This window comes from Oncorhynchus keta, unplaced genomic scaffold (genome assembly GCF_023373465.1).
Source record: "Oncorhynchus keta strain PuntledgeMale-10-30-2019 unplaced genomic scaffold, Oket_V2 Un_scaffold_4285_pilon_pilon, whole genome shotgun sequence".
NCBI classification, from domain to species: domain Eukaryota; kingdom Metazoa; phylum Chordata; class Actinopteri; order Salmoniformes; family Salmonidae; genus Oncorhynchus; species Oncorhynchus keta.
Genome location: NW_026290938.1, coordinates 26587 through 50000, shown reverse-complemented (window position 1 = coordinate 50000; position 23414 = coordinate 26587). Strand labels below are relative to the sequence as shown.

The 23414-nt window shown below is 49.7% G+C and overlaps 1 protein-coding gene and 1 long non-coding RNA gene across 2 annotated transcripts in view; both read right to left on the bottom strand.

Annotated features, from left to right (window-relative positions):
- Positions 1 to 23414, bottom strand: part of LOC127928845 (rho guanine nucleotide exchange factor 39-like) — a 98832-nt gene that overhangs the window by 50962 nt on the left and 24456 nt on the right. Inside the window, 3 exon segments of the mRNA XM_052516270.1 lie at positions 6435 to 6451; positions 6453 to 6548; positions 20530 to 20650. Coding sequence (XP_052372230.1) covers positions 6435 to 6451; positions 6453 to 6548; positions 20530 to 20650 — 234 coding nt within the window.
- Positions 2367 to 3162, bottom strand: LOC127928846 (uncharacterized). The gene is made up of 3 exons (XR_008132446.1): positions 3053 to 3162; positions 2930 to 2991; positions 2367 to 2867 (listed from the first exon to the last, which is right to left on the bottom strand). It is a non-coding gene; the product is annotated as an uncharacterized LOC127928846 (long non-coding RNA).

Genomic DNA, 23414 nt, shown 5'->3' with positions numbered 1-23414 from the left:
ACAAAATGGCCCCCCAACTCAGAGCCATTGTGGATTCCGGAATCCTCCAGTTGCCACCCGCCTTCACGTTGACATGCTACATCCCCATTACGGACACAATAACATGCGTAACACAGACTGAGTGAGCGCAGAGCAGCTATTCACCGTCACACACACAGCCCCAGTCAACTCCAGAACCCATCGCTATCATCTCCGGGGAGAGAGGACGTAAAGAGAAGGGCCGCTTTCCAGCCAAGATCCTCCCAAACGGCCCTGTATTCCCTACATAGTGCACTACGTTTGACCAGAGCCCAATGGGGCCCTGACGCTGCACTATACAGGGAATAGGGTGCCATTTGGGATCCAGGCCAGATCCAGACAGTAAACGCCACTTAATAAAAGGCAATGATTTTATTCCCTCTCCCCCCACAACCACTCCACAACCCCCCCACTCCCGTAACGCCTTAAGTATCCAGCACTTCAGCCACACTCACCATCAATCATCGTCCAACAGCCATAAGTGGCATCCATTTCCTGCTATTACCAGAAAGAAGGGAGAGCTCTGTGTGCGTTCGTTCACGCATGAACGTGTGTGTGTGTCTGTGTGTGTGTGTCTGTGTGTGTGTGTCTGTGTGTGTGTGTGTGTCTGCGTGTGTCTGCGTGTGTCTGCGTGTGTGTGTGTCTGCGTGTGTCTGCGTGTGGAGTCACCTAACATCATTGTACTATTACGAGAGGTCCCTGGAGTCTCCGAGAGTTTCGCGGAGGAAGAGCAAAAGGTGAATCTATTGCCATTGTCCCAGGGTTAAGTCTGTCAGTCCTGCAGCCTCAAAATGTGTGCTGCATTTAGGGGGGCACAAGACGCACAAAATAAAAAGTGGGACACGAAAGTCCGGGTTGGACGATAACTGGCGTCAGACTCTACGGATCGACAGATGTTGTGGAGGACAGACGTAGCGTCTCCACAGGACAGACGTAGCGTCTCCACAGGACAGACGTAGCGTCTCCACAGGACAGACGTAGGACAGGACAGACGTAGCGTCTCCACAGGACAGACGTACCGTCACCACAGGACAGACGTAGCGTCACCACAGGACAGACGTAGCGTCACCACAGGACAGACGTAGCGTCTCCACAGGACAGACGTAGGACAGACGTAGGCGTCTCCACAGGACAGACGTAGCGTCTCCACAGGACAGACGTAGCGTCTCCACAGGACAGACGTAGCGTCTCCACAGGACAGACGTAGCGTCTCCACAGGACAGACGTAGCGTCTCCACAGGACAGACGTACCGTCTCCACAGGACAGACGTACCGTCTCCACAGGACAGACGTACCGTCTCCACAGGACAGACGTACCGTCTCCACAGGACAGACGTACCGTCTCCACAGGACAGACGTACCGTCTCCACAGGACAGACGTACCGTCTCCACAGGACAGACGTACCGTCTCCACAGGACAGACGTACCGTCTCCACAGGACAGACGTACCGTCTCCACAGGACAGACGTACCGTCTCCACAGGACAGACATACCGTCTCCACAGGACAGACATACCGTCTCCACAGGACAGACATACCGTCTCCACAGGACAGACATACCGTCTCCACAGGACAGACATACCGTCTCCACAGGACAGACATACCGTCTCCACAGGACAGACATACCGTCTCCACAGGACAGACATACCGTCTCCACAGGACAGACATACCGTCTCCACAGGACAGACATACCGTCTCCACAGGACAGACATACCGTCTCCACAGGACAGACATACCGTCTCCACAGGACAGACATACCGTCTCCACAGGACAGACATACCGTCTCCACAGGACAGACATACTGTCTTCGTGAGGGATGGACACCACATCAAGGAGGTCGCTGTGAGAATCATCTCCATACTACACGAGACAAGAAAGCCTCATTAAGAAAACAGACGAGCAGCTTGATAAACCCCATAGCAGCGTATCTTCATCCTAGCACCCTGTGTTCATAAATCAGCATGTTGATTAAAGCGTGACGCTACAGGGGTCGTGTAGGGTGGTGTTTACAGTACGCAAACACTACCCTCTCACACACACACACACACACACACTGTTCTGTTACCCACTCGGAACGTTCCCACCAACACCTTCAGGAAGTCACATGGTTCAGAGCAGGAAATGTAGAACTTTGTCAAGCGCCAATCAACAACAACAAAAAAGTCCACAAACTACTGGGTCAGTGGAACCCAGATCACATGACAACCAGCAGCCGTATTTACCTCAGTATCAACGGGTGGGAAAGTGGAACCCAGATCACATGACAACCAGCAGCCGTATTTACCTCAGTATCAACGGGTGGGAAAGTCACATGGAACCCAGATCAGATCATGACAACCAGCAGCCGTATTTACCTCAGTATCAACGGGTGGGAAAGTGGAACCCAGATCACATGACAACCAGCAGCCGTATTTACCTCAGTATCAACGGGTGGGAAAGTGGAACCCAGATCACATGACAACCAGCAGCCGTATTTACCTCAGTATCAACGGGTGGGAAAGTGGAACCCAGATCACATGACAACCAGCAGCCGTATTTACCTCAGTATCAACGGGTGGGAAAGTGGAACCCAGATCACATGACAACCAGCAGCCGTATTTACCTCAGTATCAACGGGTGGGAAAGTGGAACCCAGATCACATGACAACCAGCAGCCGTATTTACCTCAGTATCAACGGGTGGGAAAGTGGAACCCAGATCACATGACAACCAGCAGCCGTATTTACCTCAGTATCAACGGGTGGGAAAGTGGAACCCAGATCACATGACAACCAGCAGCCGTATTTACCTCAGTATCAACGGGTGGGAAAGTGGAACCCAGATCACATGACAACCAGCAGCCGTATTTACCTCTGTATCAACGGGTGGGAAAGTGGAACCCAGATCACATGACAACCAGCAGCCGTATTTACCTCAGTATCAACGGGTGGGAAAGTGGAACCCAGATCACATGACAACCAGCAGCCGTATTTACCTCTGTATCAACGGGTGGGAAAGTGGAACCCAGATCACATGACAACCAGCAGCCGTTTTACCTCAGTATCAACGGGTGGGAAAGTGGAACCCAGATCACATGACAACCAGCAGCCGTATTTACCTCAGTATCAACGGGTGGGAAAGTGGAACCCAGATCACATGACAACCAGCAGCCGTATTTACCTCAGTATCAACGGGTGGAAAGTGGAACAGATCACATGACAACCAGCAGCCGTATTTACCTCAGTATCAACGGGTGGGAAAGTGGTAAATGGTTGGATGAAAATGAAAGCAGGTATCGCATGACAACCAGCAGCCGTGTTTTACAGTAGTTGGTGGTTTCAACGATGTGCATGACAAAATGTGTTTTACAGTAGTTGGTGGTTTAGAACGAGTGCTGTTGACCAGCAGTGTTTTACAGTAGTTGGTGGTTTAGAACGATGTGCTGTTGAAATGTGTTTTACAGTAGTTGGTGGTTTAGAACGATGTGCTGTTGAAATGTGTTTTACAGTAGTTGGTGGTTTAGAACGATGTGCTGTTGAAATGTGTTTTACAGTAGTTGGTGGTTTAGAGTGATGTGCTGTTGAAATGTGTTTTACAGTAGTTGGTGGTTTAGAACGATGTGCTGTTGAAAGTGTTTTACAGTAGTTGGTGGTTTAGAACCCATGTGCTGTTGAAATGTGTTTTACCTAGTTGGTGGTTTAGAACCCATGTCACTGTTGAAATGTGTTTTACAGTAGTTGGTGGTTTAGAACCCATGTGCTGTTGAAGCATGTGTTTTACAGTAGTTGGTGGTTTAGAACGAGTGCTGTTGAAATGTGTTTTACAGTAGTTGGTGGTTTAGAACGATGTGCTGTTGAAATGTGTTTTACAGTAGTTGGTGGTTTAGAACGATGTGCTGTTGAAATGTGTTTTACAGTAGTTGGTGGTTTAGAATGATGTGCTGTTGAAATGTGTTTTACAGTAGTTGGTGGTTTAGAACGATGTGCTGTTGAAATGTGTTTTACAGTAGTTGGTGGTTTAGAAACGATGTGCTGTTGAAATGTGTTTTACAGTAGTTGGTGGTTTAGAACGATGTGCTGTTGAAATGTGTTTTACAGTAGTTGGTGGTTTAGAACGATGTGCTGTTGAAATGTGTTTTACAGTAGTTGGTGGTTTAGAACGATGTGCTGTTGAAATGTGTTTTACAGTAGTTGGTGGTTTAGAACGATGTGCTGTTGAAATGTGTTTTACAGTAGTTGGTGGTTTAGAACGATGTGCTGTTGAAATGTGTTTTACAGTAGTTGGTGGTTTAGAACGATGTGCTGTTGAAATGTGTTTTACAGTAGTTGGTGGTTTAGAACGATGTGCTGTTGAAATGTGTTTTACAGTAGTTGGTGGTTTAGAACGATGTGCTGTTGAATTGTGTTTTACAGTAGTTGGTGGTTTAGAACGATGTGCTGTTGAAATGTGTTTTACAGTAGTTGGTGGTTTAGAACGATGTGCTGTTGAAATGTGTTTTACAGTAGTTGGTGGTTTAGAACGATGTGCTGTTGAAATGTGTTTTACAGTAGTTGGTGGTTTAGAATGATGTGCTGTTGAATTGTGTTTTACAGTAGTTGGTGGTTTAGAACGATGTGCTGTTGAATTGTGTTTTACAGTAGTTGGTGGTTTAGAATGATGTGCTGTTGAAATGTGTTTTACAGTAGTTGGTGGTTTAGAATGATGTGCTGTTGAAATGTGTTTTACAGTAGTTGGTGGTTTAGAACAATGTACTGTTAGATGGGGTGTATAAGGTGTACGGAAACAGAGTAACATAATGTTAGATGGGGTGTATGGAAACATAGTAACATACTGTTAGATGGGGTGTATAAGGTGTATTGAAACAGTAACATACTGTTAGATGGGGTGTATAAGGTGTATTGAAACAGTAACATACTGTTAGATGGGGTGTATAAGGTGTATGGAAACAGAGTAACATACTGTTAGATGGGGTGTATAAGGTGTATGGAAACAGAGTAACATACTGTTAGATGGGGTGTATAAGGTGTATGGAAACAGAGTAAGATACTGATAGATGGGGTGTATAAGGTGTATGGAAACAGAGTAACATACTGTTAGATGGGGTGTATAAGGTGTATGGAAACAGAGTAACATACTGTTAGATGGGGTGTATAGAAACAGAGTAACATACTGTTAGATGGGGTGTATAGAAACAGAGTAACATACTGTTAGATGGGGTGTATAAGGTGTATGGAAACAGAGTAACATACTGTTAGATGGGTGTATAGAAACAGAGTAACATACTGTTAGATGGGGTGTATAGAAACAGTAACATACTGTTAGATGGGGTGTATAGAAACAGAGTAACATACTGTTAGATGGGGTGTATAGAAACAGTAACATACTGTTAGATGGGGTGTATAGAAACAGAGTAACATACTGTTAGATGGGGTGTATAAGGTGTATGGAAACAGAGTAACATACTGATAGATGTGGTGTATAAGGTGTATGGAAACAGAGTAACATACTGTTAGATGGGGTGTATAAGGTGTATGGAAACAGAGTAAGATACTGATAGATGGGGTGTATAAGGTGTATATAAACAGAGTAACATACTGTTAGATGGGGTGTATAAGGTGTATGGAAACAGAGTAAGATACTGATAGATGGGGTGTATAAGGTGTATATAAACAGAGTAACATACTGTTAGATGGGGTGTATAAGGTGTATGGAAACAGAGTAACATACTGTTAGATGGGGTGTATAAGGTGTATTGAAACAGAGTAACATACTGTTAGATGGGGTGTATAGAAACAGAGTAACATACTGTTAGATGGGGTGTATAAGGTGTATGGAAACAGAGTAACATACTGTTAGATGGGGTGTATAGAAACAGAGTAACATACTGTTAGATGGGGTGTATAGAAACAGTAACATACTGTTAGATGGGGTGTATAAGAAAACAGAATAACATACTGTTAGATGGGGTGTAAGGTGTATGAAACAGAGTAACATACTGTTAGATGGGGTGTATAGAAACAGAGTAACATACTGTTAGATGGGGTGTATAGAAACAGTAACATACTGTTAGATGGGGTGTATAAGGTGTATGGAAACAGAGTAACATACTGTTAGATGGGGTGTATAGAAACAGTAACATACTGTTAGATGGGGTGTATAAGGTGTACGGAAACAGAGTAACATACTGTTAGATGGGGTGTATAAGGTGTACGGAAAAAGAGTAACATACTGTTAGATGGGGTGTATGGAAACAGAGTAACATACTGTTAGATGGGGTGTATAAGGTGTATTGAAACAGTAACATACTGTTAGATGGGGTGTATAAGGTGTATGGAAACAGAGTAACATACTGTTAGATGGGGTGTATAAGGTGTATGGAAACAGAGTAACATACTGTTAGATGGGGTGTATAAGGTGTATGGAAACAGAGTAACATACTGTTGGATGCGCTGTATAAGGCAGTGGGAGGAGGTCCTCTAGTTTACATAGGAACTCTGGTCTGGACTCCTGGAGTTTAAACCTTCTAAAGGCTTTGTTCTTCTTTACCTGGAGCTGAGGACAGAACAGACACCATTTAATATCACCCTGAGTCTTCCACTAAACAGAGGAGACCGAAGAGTTGGACAGAGAACAGACACCACTAACATACTGAGGTCCTCCACTAACATCACCCTGAGGTAGATGAGGTCCTATAGACCCCGAGGTCCTCCACTAACATCACCCTAGGTCCTCCACTAACATCACCCTGAGGTCCTCCACTAACATCACCCCGAGTAAACATCTGTTAGGTCCTGGGGTGTATACCCCGGTGTATGGAAACATCACCCCGAGGTAACATACTGTTAGATGGGGTCCTCCAGGTGTATCACCCCGAACAGAGGTACTACATCACTGTCCTCCACTAACATCACCCCGAGGTCCTCCACTAACATCACCCCGAGGTCCTATAGAACTAACATCACTGTTAGAGGTCCTCCACTAACATCACCCCGAGGTCCTCCACTAACATCACCTGAGGTAACATCACCCGAGGTTCCACTAACATCACCCCGAGGTGTCCATAACATCACCCCGAGGTCCTCCACTAACATCACCCCGAGGTCCTCCACTAACATCACCCGTTAGACTAACATCACCCCGAGGTCCTCCACTATCAAGGTCCTCCACTAACATCACCCCGAGGTCCTCCACATACATCACCATCACGAGGTCCTCCACTAACATCACCCGAATTGGTTCCACTAACATCACCCCGAGGTCCTCCACTAACACACCCCGAGGTCCTCCACTAACATAACATCACCCCGAGGTCCTACTAACATCACACCCGACCTCCACTGTTCCACTAACATCACCCTGAGGTCCTCCACTAACATCACCCCGAGGTCCTCCACTAACATCACCCCGAGGTCCTCCACTAACATCACCCCGAGGTCCTCCACTAACATCACCCCAGGTCCTCCACTAACATCACCCCCCCACTAACAGGTCCTCCACTAACATCACCCCGAGGTCCTCCACTAACATCACCCCGAGGTCCTCCACTAACATCACCCGAGGTCCTCCACTAACATCACCCCGAGGTCCTCCACTAACATCACCCCGAGGTCCTCCACTAACATCACCCCCTCCACTAACATCACCCCGAGGTCCTCCACTAACAGGTCACCATCACCCCGAACATCACCCCGAGGTCCTCCACTAACATCACCCCGAGGTCCTCCACTAACATCACCCTGAGGTCCTCCACTCATCACCCCGAGGTCCTCCACTAACATCACCCCGACCTTCTAACATCACCCCGAGGTCCTCCACTAACATCACCCTGAGGTCCTCCACTAACATCACCCCGAGGTCCTCCACTAACATCACCCTGAGGTCCTCCACTAACATCACCCCGAGGTCCTCCACTAACATCACCCTGAGGTCCTCCACTAACATCACCCTGAGGTCCTCCACTAACATCACCCTGAGGTCCTCCACTAACATCACCCTGAGGTCCTCCACTAACATCAAGGTCCCCCATCATCACCCTGAGGTCCTCCACTAACATCACCCTGAGGTCCCCACTAACATCCACTAACATCACCCTCACTAACATCACCCTGAGGTCCTCCACTAACATCACCCTGAGGTCCTCCACTAACATCACCCTGAGGTCCCCACTAACATCACCCTGAGGTCCTCCACTAACATCACCCCCGAGGTCCCCACTAACATCACCCCGAGGTCCCCACTAACATCACCCTGAGGTCCCCACTAACCACTCCCCAAACATCACCCTGAGGTCCCCCACTAACATCACCCCGAGGTCCCCCACTAACATCACCCCGAGGTCCCCCACTAACATCACCCCGAGGTCCCCCACTAACATCACCCCGAGGTCCCCCACTAACATCACCCTGAGGTCCCCCACTAACATCACCCTGAGGTCCTCCACTAACATCACCCTGAGGTCCTCCACTAACATCACCCTGAGGTCCTCCACTAACATCACCCTGAGGTCCTCCACTAACATCACCCTGAGGTCCTCCACTAACATCACCCTGAGGTCCTCCACTAACATCACCCTGAGGTCCTCCACTAACATCACCCTGAGGTCCTCCACTACATCACCCTGAGGTCCTCCACTAACATCACCCTGAGGTCCTCCACTAACATCACCCTGAGGTCCTCCACTAACATCACCCTGAGGTCCTCCACTAACATCACCCTGAGGTCCTCCACTAACATCACCCTGAGGTCCTCCACTAACATCACCCTGAGGTCCTCCACTAACATCACCCTGAGGTCCTCCACTAACATCACCCTGAGGTCCTCCACTAACATCACCCTGAGGTCCTCCACTAACATCACCCTGAGGTCCTCCACTAACATCACCCTGAGGTCCTCCACTAACATCACCCTGAGGTCCTCCACTAACATCACCCTGAGGTCCTCCACTAACATCACCCTGAGGTCCTCCACTAACATCACCCTGAGGTCCTCCACTAACATCACCCTGAGGTCCTCCACTAACATCACCCTGAGGTCCTCCACTAACATCACCCTGAGGTCCTCCACTAATATCACCCTGAGGTCCTCCACTAATATCACCCTGAGGTCCTCCACTAATATCACCCTGAGGTCCTCCACTAATATCACCCTGAGGTCCTCCACTAAACAGAGAAGACTGAAGAGTTGGACAGAGATAACTTCTCAGCCACTCAGAACAGAACATGCCATAGGACAGTTTGTAAATCGAGGGCATGTTAACTCCCTCCAACTAGGGTCAGCTGCTGTGAACATCAAAAACACTTCTGAAAGCGCAAATCAGAACAACTGACAGCAGCCAGTCTCACCACACATATCTCCATCTCTCTACTGATGACAGATACCTGCTCCCCCTGCCTGTCTGGTCTGGTCTGGTTGGTCCGTCCGTCCGTCCGTCCGTCCGTCCGTCCGTCCGTCCGTCGGTCTGTCTGTCTGGTCTGTCTGTCTGCCTGGTCTGTCTGCCTGGTCTGTCTGCCTGGTCTGTCTGTCCGCGAGGCCGCCTGTCTGTCTGTCTGCCTGTCTGTCTGGTCTGTCTGTCTGCGCCGCCGTCTGTCTGTCCACGAGGCCGCCCGCCTGTCTGTCTGTCTGCCTGTCTGTCTGCCTGTCTGTCTGGTCTGTCCACGAGTGAAGGGGTGTGTGTGTATTTCCACTGAGTCGTACCGGGTGAAGGGGTGTGTGTGTATTTCCACTGAGTCGTACCGGGTGAAGGGGTGTGTGTGTATTTCCACTGAGTCGTACCGAGTGAAGGGGTGTGTGTGTGTGTATTTCCACTGAGTCGTACCGGAAGGGGTGTGTGTGTGTGTATTTCCACTGAGTCGTACCGGGTGAAGGGGTGTGTGTGTGTGTATTTCCACTGAGTCGTACCGGGTGAAGGGGTGTGTGTGTGTGTATTTCCACTGAGTCGTACCGGGTGAAGGGGTGTGTGTGTATTTCCACTGAGTCGTACCGGGTGAAGGGGTGTGTGTGTGTGTATTTCCACTGAGTCGTACCGGGTGAAGGGGTGTGTGTGTGTGTATTTCCACTGAGTCGTACCGGGTGAAGGGGTGTGTGTGTATTTCCACTGAGTCGTACCGGGTGAAGGGGTGTGTGTGTGTAAGGGGTGTGTGTGTATTTCCACTGAGTCGTACCCGGGTGAAGGGGTGTGTGTGTATTTCCACTGGGTGAAGGGGTGTGTGTGTATTTCCACTGAGTCGTACCGGGTGAAGGGGTGTGTGTGTGTGTATTTCCACTGAGTCGTACCGGGTGAAGGGGTGTGTGTGTATTTCCACTGAGTCGTCCCGGGTGAAGGGGTGTGTGTGTATTTCCACTGAGTCGTCCCGGGTGAAGGGGTGTGTGTGTATTTCCACTGAGTCGTCCCGGGTGAAGGGGTGTGTGTGTGTGTATTTCCACTGAGTCGTACCGGGTGAAGGGTGTGTGTGTGTGTATTTCCACTGAGTCGTCCGGGTGAAGGGGTGTGTGTGTGTGTATTTCCACTGAGTCGTACCGGGTGAAGGGGTGTGTGTGTATTTCCACTGAGTCGTACCCCGGTGAAGGGGTGTGTGTGTATTTCCACTGAGTCGTACCGGGTGAAGGGGTGTGTGTGTATTTCCACTGAGTCGTACCGGGTGAAGGGGTGTGTGTGTATTTCCACTGAGTCGTACCGGGTGAAGGGGTGTGTGTGTATTTCCACTGAGTCGTACCGGGTGAAGGGGTGTGTGTGTATTTCCACTGAGTCGTACCGGGTGAAGGGGTGTGTGTGTGTGTATTTCCACTGAGTCGTACCGGGTGAAGGGGTGTGTGTGTGTGTATTTCCACTGAGTCGTACCCGGGTGAAGGGGTGTGTGTGTGTATTTCCACTGAGTCGTACCGGGTGAAGGGGTGTGTGTGTATTTCCACTGAGTCGTACCGGGTGAAGGGGTGTGTGTGTGTATTTCCACTGAGTCGTCCCGGGTGAAGGGGTGTGTGTGTATTTCCACTGAGTCGTAGGGTGAAGGGGTGTGTGTGTGTATTTCCACTGAGTCGTACCGGGTGAAGGGGTGTGTGTGTGTATTTCCACTGAGTCGTACCGGGTGAAGGGGTGTGTGTGTATTTCCACTGAGTCGTACCGGGTGAAGGGGTGTGTGTGTATTTCCACTGAGTCGTACCAGGTGAAGGGGTGTGTGTGTGTATTTCCACTGAGTCGTACCGGGTGAAGGGGTGTGTGTGTATTTCCACTGAGTCGTACCGGGTGAAGGGTGTGTGTGTGTGTATTTCCACTGAGTCGTACCGGGTGAAGGGGTGTGTGTGTATTTCCACTGAGTCGTACCGGGTGAAGGGGTGTGTGTATTTCCACTGAGTCGAAAGGGGTGTGTGTGTATTTCCACTGAGTCGTCAGTGAAGGGGTGTGTGTGTGTGTATTTCCACTGAGTCGTACCGGTGAAGGGGTGTGTGTGTATTTCCACTGAGTCGTACCCTGAAGGGGTGTGTGTGTATTTCCACTGAGTCGTACCCGGGTCAAGGGGTGTGTGTGTATTTCCACTGAGTCGTCCAAGGGGTGTGTGTGTATTTCACTGAGTCGTCCGGGTGAAGGGTGTGTGTGTGTCACCGTGAAGGGGTGTTCCACTGAGTCGTACCCGGGTGAAGGGGTGTGTGTGTATTTCCACTGAGTCGTACCGGGTGAAGGGGTGTGTGTGTATTTCCACTGAGTCGTACCGGGTGAAGGGGTGTGTGTGTGTATTTCCACTGAGTCGTCCCGGGTGAAGGGGTGTGTGTGTGTATTTCCACTGAGTCGTACCGGGTGAAGGGCGTGTGTGTATTTCCACTGAGTCGTCCCGGGTGAAGGGGTGTGTGTGTATTTCCACTGAGTCGTACCGGGTGAAGGGGTGTGTGTGTATTTCCACTGAGTCGTACCCGTGTGTGTATTTCCACTGAGTCGTCCCGGGTGAAGGGTGTGTGTGTGTATTTCCACTGAGTCGTACCGGGTGAAGGGGTGTGTGTGTGTATTTCCACTGAGTCGTACCGGGTGAAGGGGTGTGTGTGTGTGTATTTCCACTGAGTCGTACCGGGTGAAGGGGTGTGTGTGTATTTCCACTGAGTCGTCCGGGTGAAGGGGTGTGTGTGTATTTTCCACTGAGTCGTACCGGGTGAAGGGGTGTGTGTTTATTTCCACTGAGTCGTACCGGGTGAAGGGGTGTGTGTGTATTTCCACTGAGTCGTACCGGGTGAAGGGGTGTGTGTGTATTTCCACTGAGTCGTACCGGGTGAAGGGGTGTGTGTGTATTTCCACTGAGTCGTACCGGGTGAAGGGGTGTGTGTGTATTTCCACTGAGTCGTACCCGTGTGTGTGTGTATTTCCACTGAGTCGTACCGGGTGAAGGGGTGTGTGTGTATTTCCACTGAGTCGTACCGGGTGAAGGGGTGTGTGTGTATTTCCACTGAGTCGTACCGGGTGAAGGGGTGTGTGTGTATTTCCACTGAGTCGTGGGTGAAGGGGTGTTCCACTGAGTCGTACCGGGTGAAGGGGTGTGTGTGTATTTCCACTGAGTCGTACCGGGTGAAGGGGTGTGTGTGTGTATTTCCACTGAGTCGTACCGGGTGAAGGGGTGTGTGTGTATTTCCACTGAGTCGTACCGGGTGAAGGGGTGTGTGTGTGTATTTCCACTGAGTCGTACCGGGTGAAGGGGTGTGTGTGTATTTCCACTGAGTCGTCCCGGGTGAAGGGGTGTGTGTGTGTATTTCCACTGAGTCGTACCCCGGGGTGTGTGTGTGAGTCGTGGGTGAAGGGGGTGTGTGTGTATTTCCACTGAGTCGTCCCGGGTGAAGGGGTGTGTGTGTGTGTATTTCCACTGAGTCGTACCGGGTGAAGGGGTGTGTGTGTGTGTATTTCCACTGAGTCGTACCGGGTGAAGGGGTGTGTGTGTGTGTGAGTCGTACCGGGTGAAGGGGTGTGTGTGTGTGTGTATTTCCACTGAGTCGTCCCGGGTGAAGGGGTGTGTGTGTGTATTTCCACTGAGTCGTACCGGGTGAAGGGGTGTGTGTATTTCCACTGAGTCGTACCGGGTGAAGGGGTGTGTGTGTGTATTTCCACTGAGTCGTACCGGTGAAGGGGTGTGTGTGTGTGTGTGTATTTCCACTGAGTCGTACCGGGTGAAGGGGTGTGTGTGTGTGTGTGTATTTCCACTGAGTCGTACCGGGTGAAGGGTGTGTGTGTGTTTCCACTGTCGTGGGTGAAGGGGTGTGTGTGTATTTCCACTGAGTCGTACCGGGTGAAGGGGTGTGTGTGTATTTCCACTGAGTCGTACCGGGTGAAGGGGTGTGTGTGTGTGTGTTTCCACTGAGTCGTACCGGGTGAAGGGGTGTGTGTGTATTTCCACTGAGTCGTACCGGGTGAAGGGGTGTGTGTGTATTTCCACTGAGTCGTACCGGGTGAAGGGGTGTGTGTGTATTTCCACTGAGTCGTACCGGGTGAAGGGGTGTGTGTGTATTTCCACTGAGTCGTACCGGGTGAAGGGGTGTGTGTGTATTTCCACTGAGTCGTACCGGGTGAAGGGGTGTGTGTGTGTATTTCCACTGAGTCGTACCGGGTGAAGGGGTGTGTGTGTATTTCCACTGAGTCGTACCGGGTGAAGGGGTGTGTGTGTGTGTATTTCCACTGAGTCGTACCGGGTGAAGGGGTGTGTGTGTGTATTTCCACTGAGTCGTACCGGGTGAAGGGGTGTGTGTGTATTTCCACTGAGTCGTACCGGGTGAAGGGGTGTGTGTGTGTGTATTTCCACTGAGTCGTACCGGGTGAAGGGGTGTGTGTGTATTTCCACTGAGTCGTACCGGGTGAAGGGGTGTGTGTGTATTTCCACTGAGTCGTACCGGGTGAAGGGGTGTGTGTGTGTGTGTATTTCCACTGAGTCGTACCGGGTGAAGGGGTGTGTGTGTGTGTATTTCCACTGAGTCGTACCGGGTGAAGGGGTGTGTGTGTATTTCCACTGAGTCGTACCGGGTGAAGGGGTGTGTGTGTATTTCCACTGAGTCGTACCGGGTGAAGGGGTGTGTGTGTGTATTTCCACTGAGTCGTACCGGGTGAAGGGGTGTGTGTGTATTTCCACTGAGTCGTCCAGGTGAAGGGGTGTGTGTGTATTTCCACTGAGTCGTACCGGGTGAAGGGGTGTGTGTGTGTGTATTTCCACTGAGTCGTACCGGGTGAAGGGGTGTGTGTGTATTTCCACTGAGTCGTACCGGGTGAAGGGGTGTGTGTGTGTTTTTCCACTGAGTCGTACCGGGTGAAGGGGTGTGTGTGTGTGTGTATTTCCACTGAGTCGTACCGGGTGAAGGGGTGTGTGTGTATTTCCACTGGTGAGTCGTACCGGGTGAAGGGGTGTGTGTGTATTTCCACTGAGTCGTACCGGGTGAAGGGGTGTGTGTGTGTGTATTTCCACTGAGTCGTACCGGGTGAAGGGGTGTGTGTATTTCCACTGAGTCGTGTGGGTGAAGGGTGTGTGTGTATTTCCACTGAGTCGTACCGGGTGAAGGGGTGTGTGTGTATTTCCACTGAGTCGTACCGGGTGAAGGGGTGTGTGTTTCCACTGAGTCGTACCGGGTGAAGGGGTGTGTGTATTTCCACTGAGTCGTACCGGGTGAAGGGGTGTGTGTGTGTATTTCCACTGAGTCGTACCGGGTGAAGGGGTGTGTGTGTGTGTATTTCCACTGAGTCGTCCCGGGTGAAGGGGTGTGTGTGTGTATTTCCACTGAGTCGTACCGGGTGAAGGGCGTGTGTGTATTTCCACTGAGTCGTCCCGGGTGAAGGGGTGTGTGTGTATTTCCACTGAGTCGTACCGGGTGAAGGGGCGTGTGTGTATTTCCACTGAGTCGTACCGGGTGAAGGGGTGTGTGTGTATTTCCACTGAGTCGTACCGGGTGAAGGGGTGTGTGTGTGTATTTCCACTGAGTCGTACCGGGTGAAGGGGTGTGTGTGTGTGTATTTCCACTGAGTCGTACCGGGTGAAGGGGTGTGTGTGTGTATTTCCACTGAGTCGTACCGGGTGAAGGGGTGTGTGTGTGTGTATTTCCACTGAGTCGTCCCGGGTGAAGGGGTGTGTGTGTATTTCCACTGAGTCGTACCGGGTGAAGGGGTGTGTGTGTGTGTATTTCCACTGAGTCGTACCGGGTGAAGGGGTGTGTGTGTGTATTTCCACTGAGTCGTACCGGGTGAAGGGGTGTGTGTGTATTTCCACTGAGTCGTACCGGGTGAAGGGGTGTGTGTGTGTGTTTTTCCACTGAGTCGTACCGGGTGAAGGGGTGGTGTGTGTGTATTTCCACTGAGTCGTACCGGGTGAATGGTGTGTGTGTGTGTGTGTGTGTGTTTCCACTGAGTCGTGTGTGGTGTGAAGGGGTGTGTGTGTATTTCCACTGAGTCGTACCGGGTGAAGGGGTGTGTGTGTATTTCCACTGAGTCGTACCGGGTGAAGGGGTGTGTGTGTATTTCCACTGAGTCGTACCGGGTGAAGGGGTGTGTGTGTATTTCCACTGAGTCGTACCGGGTGAAGGGGTGTGTGTGTATTTCCACTGAGTCGTACCGGGTGAAGGGGTGTGTGTGTATTTCCACTGAGTCGTACCGGGTGAAGGGGTGTGTGTGTATTTCCACTGAGTCGTACCGGGTGAAGGGGTGTGTGTGTGTGTATTTCCACTGAGTCGTACCGGGTGAAGGGGTGTGTGTCTATTTCCACTGAGTCGTACCGGGTGAAGGGGTGTGTGTGTGTATTTCCACTGAGTCGTACCGGGTGAAGGGGTGTGTGTGTATTTCCACTGAGTCGTACCGGGTGAAGGGGTGTGTGTGTGTATTTCCACTGAGTCGTCCAGGGTGAAGGGGTGTGTGTGTATTTCCACTGAGTCGTACCGGGTGAAGGGGTGTGTGTGTATTTCCACTGAGTCGTACCGGGTGAAGGGGTGTGTGTGTGTATTTCCACTGAGTCGTACCGGGTGAAGGGGTGTGTGTGTATTTCCACTGAGTCGTACCGGGTGAAGGGGTGTGTGTGTGTATTTCCACTGAGTCGTACCGGGTGAAGGGGTGTGTGTGTATTTCCACTGAGTCGTACCGGGTGAAGGGTTGTGTGTGTGTATTTCCACTGAGTCGTACCGGGTGAAGGGGTGTGTGTGTGTGTGTGTGTGTATTTCCACTGAGTCGTACCGGGTGAAGGGGTGTGTGTGTATTTCCACTGAGTCGTCCCGGGTGAAGGGGTGTGTGTGTATTTCCACTGAGTCGTACCGGGTGAAGGGGTGTGTGTGTGTGTATTTCCACTGAGTCGTACCGGGTGAAGGGGTGTGTGTGTGTGTATTTCCACTGAGTCGTCCCGGGTGAAGGGGTGTGTGTGTATTTCCACTGAGTCGTACCGGGTGAAGGGGTGTGTGTGTGTGTATTTCCACTGAGTCGTCCCGGGTGAAGGGGTGTGTGTGTATTTCCACTGAGTCGTCCCGGGTGAAGGGTGTGTGTGTGTATTTCCACTGAGTCGTACCGGGTGAAGGGGTGTGTGTGTATTTCCACTGAGTCGTACCGGGTGAAGGGGTGTGTGTGTATTTCCACTGAGTCGTACCGGGTGAAGGGGTGTGTGTGTATTTCCACTGAGTCGTACCGGGTGAAGGGGTGTGTGTGTATTTCCACTGAGTCGTACCGGGTGAAGGGGTGTGTGTATTTCCACTGAGTCGTACCGGGTGAAGGGGTGTGTGTGTATTTCCACTGAGTCGTCCGGGTGAAGGGGTGTGTGTGTATTTCCACTGAGTCGTACCGGGTGAAGGGGTGTGTGTGTATTTCCACTGAGTCGTACCGGGTGAAGGGGTGTGTGTGTATTTCCACTGAGTCGTCCCGGGTGAAGGGGTGTGTGTGTATTTCCACTGAGTCGTACCGGGTGAAGGGGTGTGTGTATTTCCACTGAGTCGTCCCGGGTGAAGGGGTGTGTTTGTATTTCCACTGAGTCGTACCGGGTGAAGGGGTGTGTGTGTGTGTGTGTATTTCCACTGAGTCGTACCGGGTGAAGGGGTGTGTGTGTATTTCCACTGAGTCGTACCGGGTGAAGGGGTGTGTGTGTATTTCCACTGAGTCGTCCCGGGTGAAGGGGTGTGTGTGAGTCGTGGGTGAAGGGCGTGTGTGTATTTCCACTGAGTCGTCCGGGTGAAGGGGTGTGTGTGTATTTCCACTGAGTCGTACCGGGTGAAGGGGTGTGTGTGTATTTCCACTGAGTCGTACCGGGTGAAGGGGTGTGTGTGTATTTCCACTGAGTCGTACCGGGTGAAGGGGTGTGTGTGTATTTCCACTGAGTCGTACCGGGTGAAGGGGTGTGTGTGTATTTCCACTGAGTCGTACCGGGTGAAGGGTCGTGTGTGTGTATTTCCACTGAGTCGTACCGGGTGAAGGGGTGTGTGTGTATTTCCACTGAGTCGTACCAGGGTGAAGGGGTGTGTGTGTATTTCCACTGAGTCGTACCGGGTGAAGGGGTGTGTGTGTGTATTTCCACTGAGTCGTACCGGGTGAAGGGGTGTGTGTGTGTATTTCCACTGAGTCGTACCGGGTGAAGGGGTGTGTGTGTATTTCCACTGAGTCACCGGGTGAAGGGGTGTGTGTGTATTTCCACTGAGTCGTACCGGGTGAAGAGGTGTGTGTGTATTTCCACTGAGTCGTACCGGGTGAAGGGGTGTGTGTGTGTGTATTTCCACTGAGTCGTACCGGGTGAAGGGGTGTGTGTGTATTTCCACTGAGTCGTACCTGAAGGGGTGTGTGTGTATTTCCACTGAGTCGTACCGGGTGAAGGGTGTGTGTGTATTTCCACTGAGTCGTACACGGGTGAAGGGGTGTGTGTGTATTTCCACTGAGTCGTACTAAGGCGAAAATTTCCACTGAGTCGGGGTGAAGGGGTGTGTGTATTTCCACTGAGTCGTCACGGGTGAAGGCCACTGAGTCGTAAAGGTCCACTGACGGCGGGTGAAGGGGTCACTGAGTCGTACCGGGTGAAGGGGTGTGTGTGTATTTCCACTGCGATGATGAGCTCAACGTCACTGATGAACACCAACAAGGCGAAACTAACATTTCAACGCTACGGCGCTAACGGCGCTAACGTCACTAAGGCGATAAAACGTCACTACGGCGATAAAACGTCACTAACGGCGCTAAAACGTCACTACGGAGCTAACGTCACTACGGCGCTAACGTCACTAACGGCGCTAACGTCACTAACGGCGCTAACGTCACTACGGCGCTAACGTCACTACGGCGCTAACGTCACTACGGCGCTAACGTCACTACGGCGCTAACGTCACTACGGCGCTAACGTCACTACGGCGCTAACGTCACTACGGCGCTAACGTCACTACGGCGCTAACGTCACTACGGCGCTAACGTCTCTACGGCGCTAACGTCTCTACGGCGCTAACGTCTCTACGGCGCTAACGTCACTACGGCGCTAACGTCTCTACGGCGCTAACGTCTCTACGGCGCTAACGTCTCTACGGCGCTAACGTCTCTACGGCGCTAACGTCTCTACGGCGCTAACGTCTCTACGGCGCTAACGTCTCTACGGCGCTAACGTCACTACGGCGCTAACGTCACTACGGCGCTAACGTCACTACGGCGCTAACGTCACTACGGCGCTAACGTCACTACGGCGCTAACGTCTCTACGGCGCTAACGTCTCTACGGCGCTAACGTCTCTACGGCGCTAACGTCTCTACGGCGCTAACGTCACTACGGCGCTAACGTCACTACGGCGCTAACGTCACTAATGGTGCTAACGTCACTACAGAGCTAACGTCACTACAGAGGTAACGTCACTACAGAGGTAACGTCACTACAGAGGTAACACCGCTACGGAGCTAACAACACTATGGAGCTAAACTAAAATACTACTTACTGAAGAGCCACTGCATCTCTACCTACCTAGCATCCTAGTTACCTGTGGTTGGTTACCCCTGTGGTTAATCCTGCACGGAGCCGACAGCCGCAGTGATATGAATGTCTTGGTTAAAGAGGAAGGATGAGTCTGTTTGCAGAGAGACCATTGACTGATCTCATTGATTAGGGACAGAGGAGGGGAGTTGGAATTGATTCTTCCACCGGGTCTACTTTGCTAACAAGCCTGTAATTGCTGAAACATGGGGCTGTGTGTTATTAGCGTGTTAGGAGACTCGTTAGCATGCTGACGGAGGTGCATCACTTAGGCTGAGGTGATTAAACAGGTCCTTCTGAAAGTATTCATACCCCTCGACTTATTCCACATCGTGTTGTTGTTATAGTCTGAATTAAACATGGATTTACACACCCACCAACACACAATACCAGATCATATTAGCCCATTATTCTTTCAAAAAATTATCCAAGCTCTGTCAAGTTGGTTGTTGATCATTGCTAGGCAACCATTTTCAAGTCCTGCCATCAATTTTCAACCTACTCACTCAAGGGTTTTTATTTTCTACATTGTAGAATAATAGTGAAGACAACAAAACTATGAAATAACACATATGGAATCATGTAGTAACCAGAAAAGTGTAACAAATAAATACATCTAAATCTGTTTTATATTTGAGATTCTTCTCAGTAGCCACCCTTTGCTTTGACAGCTTTCCACACTTGGCATTCTCTCAACCATCTTCATGAGGTAGTCACCTGGAATGTATTTCAATTAACAGGTGTGTCTTCTTAAAAGTTAATTTGTGAAATAGCTTTCCTTCTTAATAACCTCGTCGGGCTAGGGGGCAGTATTTTCACGTCCGGATGAAAAGCGCACCCAAAGTTCTTACCGGAACACAGAACCTCACAGGGTTCTGAGAGTTGATCACAACAATACAATAAGAAGTGGTGTTCTTACCGGAACACAGAACCTCACAGGGTTCCGAGTGTTGTTGATCACAACAATACAATAAGAAGTGGTGTTCTTACCGGAACACAGAACCTCACAGGGTTCCGAGTGTTGTTGTTCACAACAATACAATAAGAAGTGGTGTTCTTACCGGAACACAGAACCTCACAGGGTTCTGAGTGTTGTTGTTCACAACAATACAATAAGAAGTGGTGTTCTTACCGGAACACAGAACCTCACAGGGTTCTGAGAGTTGTTGTTCACAACAATACAATAAGAAGTGGTGTTCTTACCGGAACACAGAACCTCACAGGGTTCTGAGAGTTGTTGTTCACAACAATACAATAAGAAGTGGTGTTCTTACCGGAACACAGAACCTCACAGGGTTCTGAGAGTTGATCACAACAATACAATAAGAAGTGGTGTTCTTACCGGAACACGGAACCTCACAGGGTTCTGAGAGTTGATCACAACAATACAATAAGAAGTGGTGTTCTTACCGGAACACGGAACCTCACAGGGTTCTGAGAGTTGTTGTTCACAACAATACAATAAGAAGTGGTGTTCTTACCGGAACACGGAACCTCACAGGGTTCTGAGAGTTGTTGTTCACAACAATACAATAAGAAGTGGTGTTCTTACCGGAACACGGAACCTCACAGGGTTCCGAGAGTTGTTGATCACAACAATACAATCAGAAGTGTTCTTACCGCCAGGACCCTGTTGGCGTTCTGGATGTTGTCTACGTAGGTAACGTAGTGGTGGAGGTGAGGACAGAAGTCATCCAATCCACGGCCGAAGTCCCCGTTCTCCAGACGGACCAACAACGTCCTGCAGAGAGAGAGAGAGACAATTAACAATGGTGATCAGCATCGACAACACATCCTCATGTAAGATAATCACAATATAGTATTGGCAACTGAGTATTCTGGGAATATCGTATCGGCCCTGGAAATTCCCAGCCCTAGAAATATAGCAATGGACATCACAGTACGATATTCTCACAATACTTAGATGCCGATACGATATGTAAATCAAATTGTATATGTAGAGCCGATTCTCTATGTAGAGCCGATTCTCTATGTAAATCAGATTCCATATGTAGACCGATTCTCTGTGTGGAGCCGATTCTCTGTGTAAAGCAGATTCCATATGTAGAGCCGATTCTCTGTGTGGAGCCGATTCTCTGTGTGGAGCCGATTCTCTGTGTGGAGCCGATTCTCTGTGTGGAGCCGATTCTCTGTGTGGAGCCGATTCTCTGTGTGGAGCCGATTCTCTGTGTAGAGCCGATTCTCTGTGTAGAGCCGATTCTCTGTGTAGAGCCGATTCTCTGTGTAGAGCCGATTCTCTGTGTAGAGCCGATTCTCTGTGTAGAGCCGATTCTCTGTGTAGAGCCGATTCTCTATGTAGAGCCGATTCTCTATGTAGAGCCGATTCTCTGTGTAGAGCCGATTCTCTATGTAGAGCCGATTCTCTATGTAGAGCAGATTCTCTGTGTAAAGCAGATTCTCTATGTAGAGCCGATTCTCTGTGTAGAGCCGATTCTCTATGTAGAGCCGATTCTCTATGTAGAGCAGATTCTCTGTAGAGCCGATTCTCTATGTAGAGCAGATTCTCTATGTAGAGCAGATTCTCTGTGTAGAGCCGATTCTCTATGTAGAGCCGATTCTCTGTGTCTTCTCTGTGTAGAGCCGATTCTCTAGCCGATTCTCTGTGTAGAGCCGATTCTCTATGTAGAGCAGATTCTCTATGTAGAGCAGATTCTCTGTGTAGAGCCGATTCTCTGTAGAGCCGATTCTCTATGTAGAGCCGATTCTCTATGTAGAGATTCTCTGATTCTCTATGTAGAGCAGATTCTCTGTGTAGAGCCGATTCTCTATGTAGAGCCGATTCTCTGTGTAGATTCTCTATGTAGAGCCGATTCTCTATAGAGCCGATTCTCTGTGTAGAGCAGATTCTCTATGTAGAGCGTAGAGCCGATTCTCTATGTAGAGCAGATTCTCTATGTAGAGCAGATTCTCTATATAGAGCCGATTCTCTATGTAGAGCAGATTCTCTATGTAGAGCAGATTCTCTGTGTAGAGCCGATTCTCTGTGTAGAGCCGATTCTCTATGTAGAGCCGATTCTCTATGTAGAGCCGATTCTCTATGTAGAGCCGATTCTCTATGTAGAGCCGTTCTCTGTGTAGATTCTCTGTGTAGAGCCGATTCTCTGTGTAGAGCCGATTCTCTGTGTAGAGCCGATTCTCTGTGTAGAGCCGATTCTCTGTGTAGAGCCGATTCTCTATGTAGAGCCGATTCTCTATGTAGAGCAGATTCTCTATGTAGAGCAGATTCTCTATGTAGAGCAGATTCTCTATGTAGAGCAGATTCTCTATGTAGAGCAGATTCTCTATGTAGAGCAGATTCTCTATGTAGAGCAGATTCTCTATGTAGAGCAGATTCTCTATGTAGAGCAGATTCTCTATGTAGAGCAGATTCTCTATGTAGAGCAGATTCTCTATGTAGAGCAGATTCTCTATGTAGAGCCGACTCTCTATGTAGAGCAGATTCTCTATGTAGAGCAGATTCTCTATGTAGAGCAGATTCTCTATGTAGAGCAGATTCTCTATGTAGAGCCGATTCTCTATGTAGAGCCGACTCTCTATGTAGAGCCGACTCTCTATGTAGAGCCGACTCTCTATGTAGAGCCGACTCTCTATGTAGAGCAGATTCTCTATGTAGAGCAGATTCTCTATGTAGAGCAGATTCTCTATGTAGAGCAGATTCGAGCAGATTCTCTATGTAGAGCAGATTCTCTATGTAGAGCAGATTCTCTATGTAGAGCAGATTCTCTATGTAGAGCAGATTCTTCTCTATGTAGAGCAGATTCTCTATGTAGAGCAGATTCTCTGTGTAGAGCAGATTCTCTATGTAAATTCTACACGTCCGATATCGGTCTAGTCGGCTAGCGCTATCAATCGGACGCCAAATCCATATTTGAAGTATCATCATAATATTGTGATATGGAACAGCATCGACCCCCCAACAGCATCGACCCCCCATCACTAAATATTACCACATAAAACCGTCTGATCACCACAGTAAGAAATAACATGAATAAATAAAAAGAGTGCTCAACAATTAGACATTTACAACTCCTGACTGCGCTGGTCTAATGATGTTCCCAGAGACATTACATCCTCACGTCGCTGGAAAGAAGGAGCTCTGAAGTTGATTTGAATGGATTGGAATGAAGCAGGGTAGACCTGTTGGTAATCAGAAGACTCAGAGACAGCCAGGAGACACACACACACACAGCCAGGAGACACACACACACAGCCAGGAGACACACAAACACAGCCAGGAGACACAAGCACAGCCAGGAGACACACACACACACCAGAAACACACACACACAGCAGGAGAGCCAGGGCAACGACACACATCCAGGAGAGACACACACACACACACACACACACACACACACACACAGCAGGAGAGTTGGGCACACACACAGCAGGAGAGAGAGACACACACACACACACACACACACACACACACTTAGCAGGAGAGTTGGGCTAACGAGGGCAAAGGGCAAGAAAAATCATGTTTC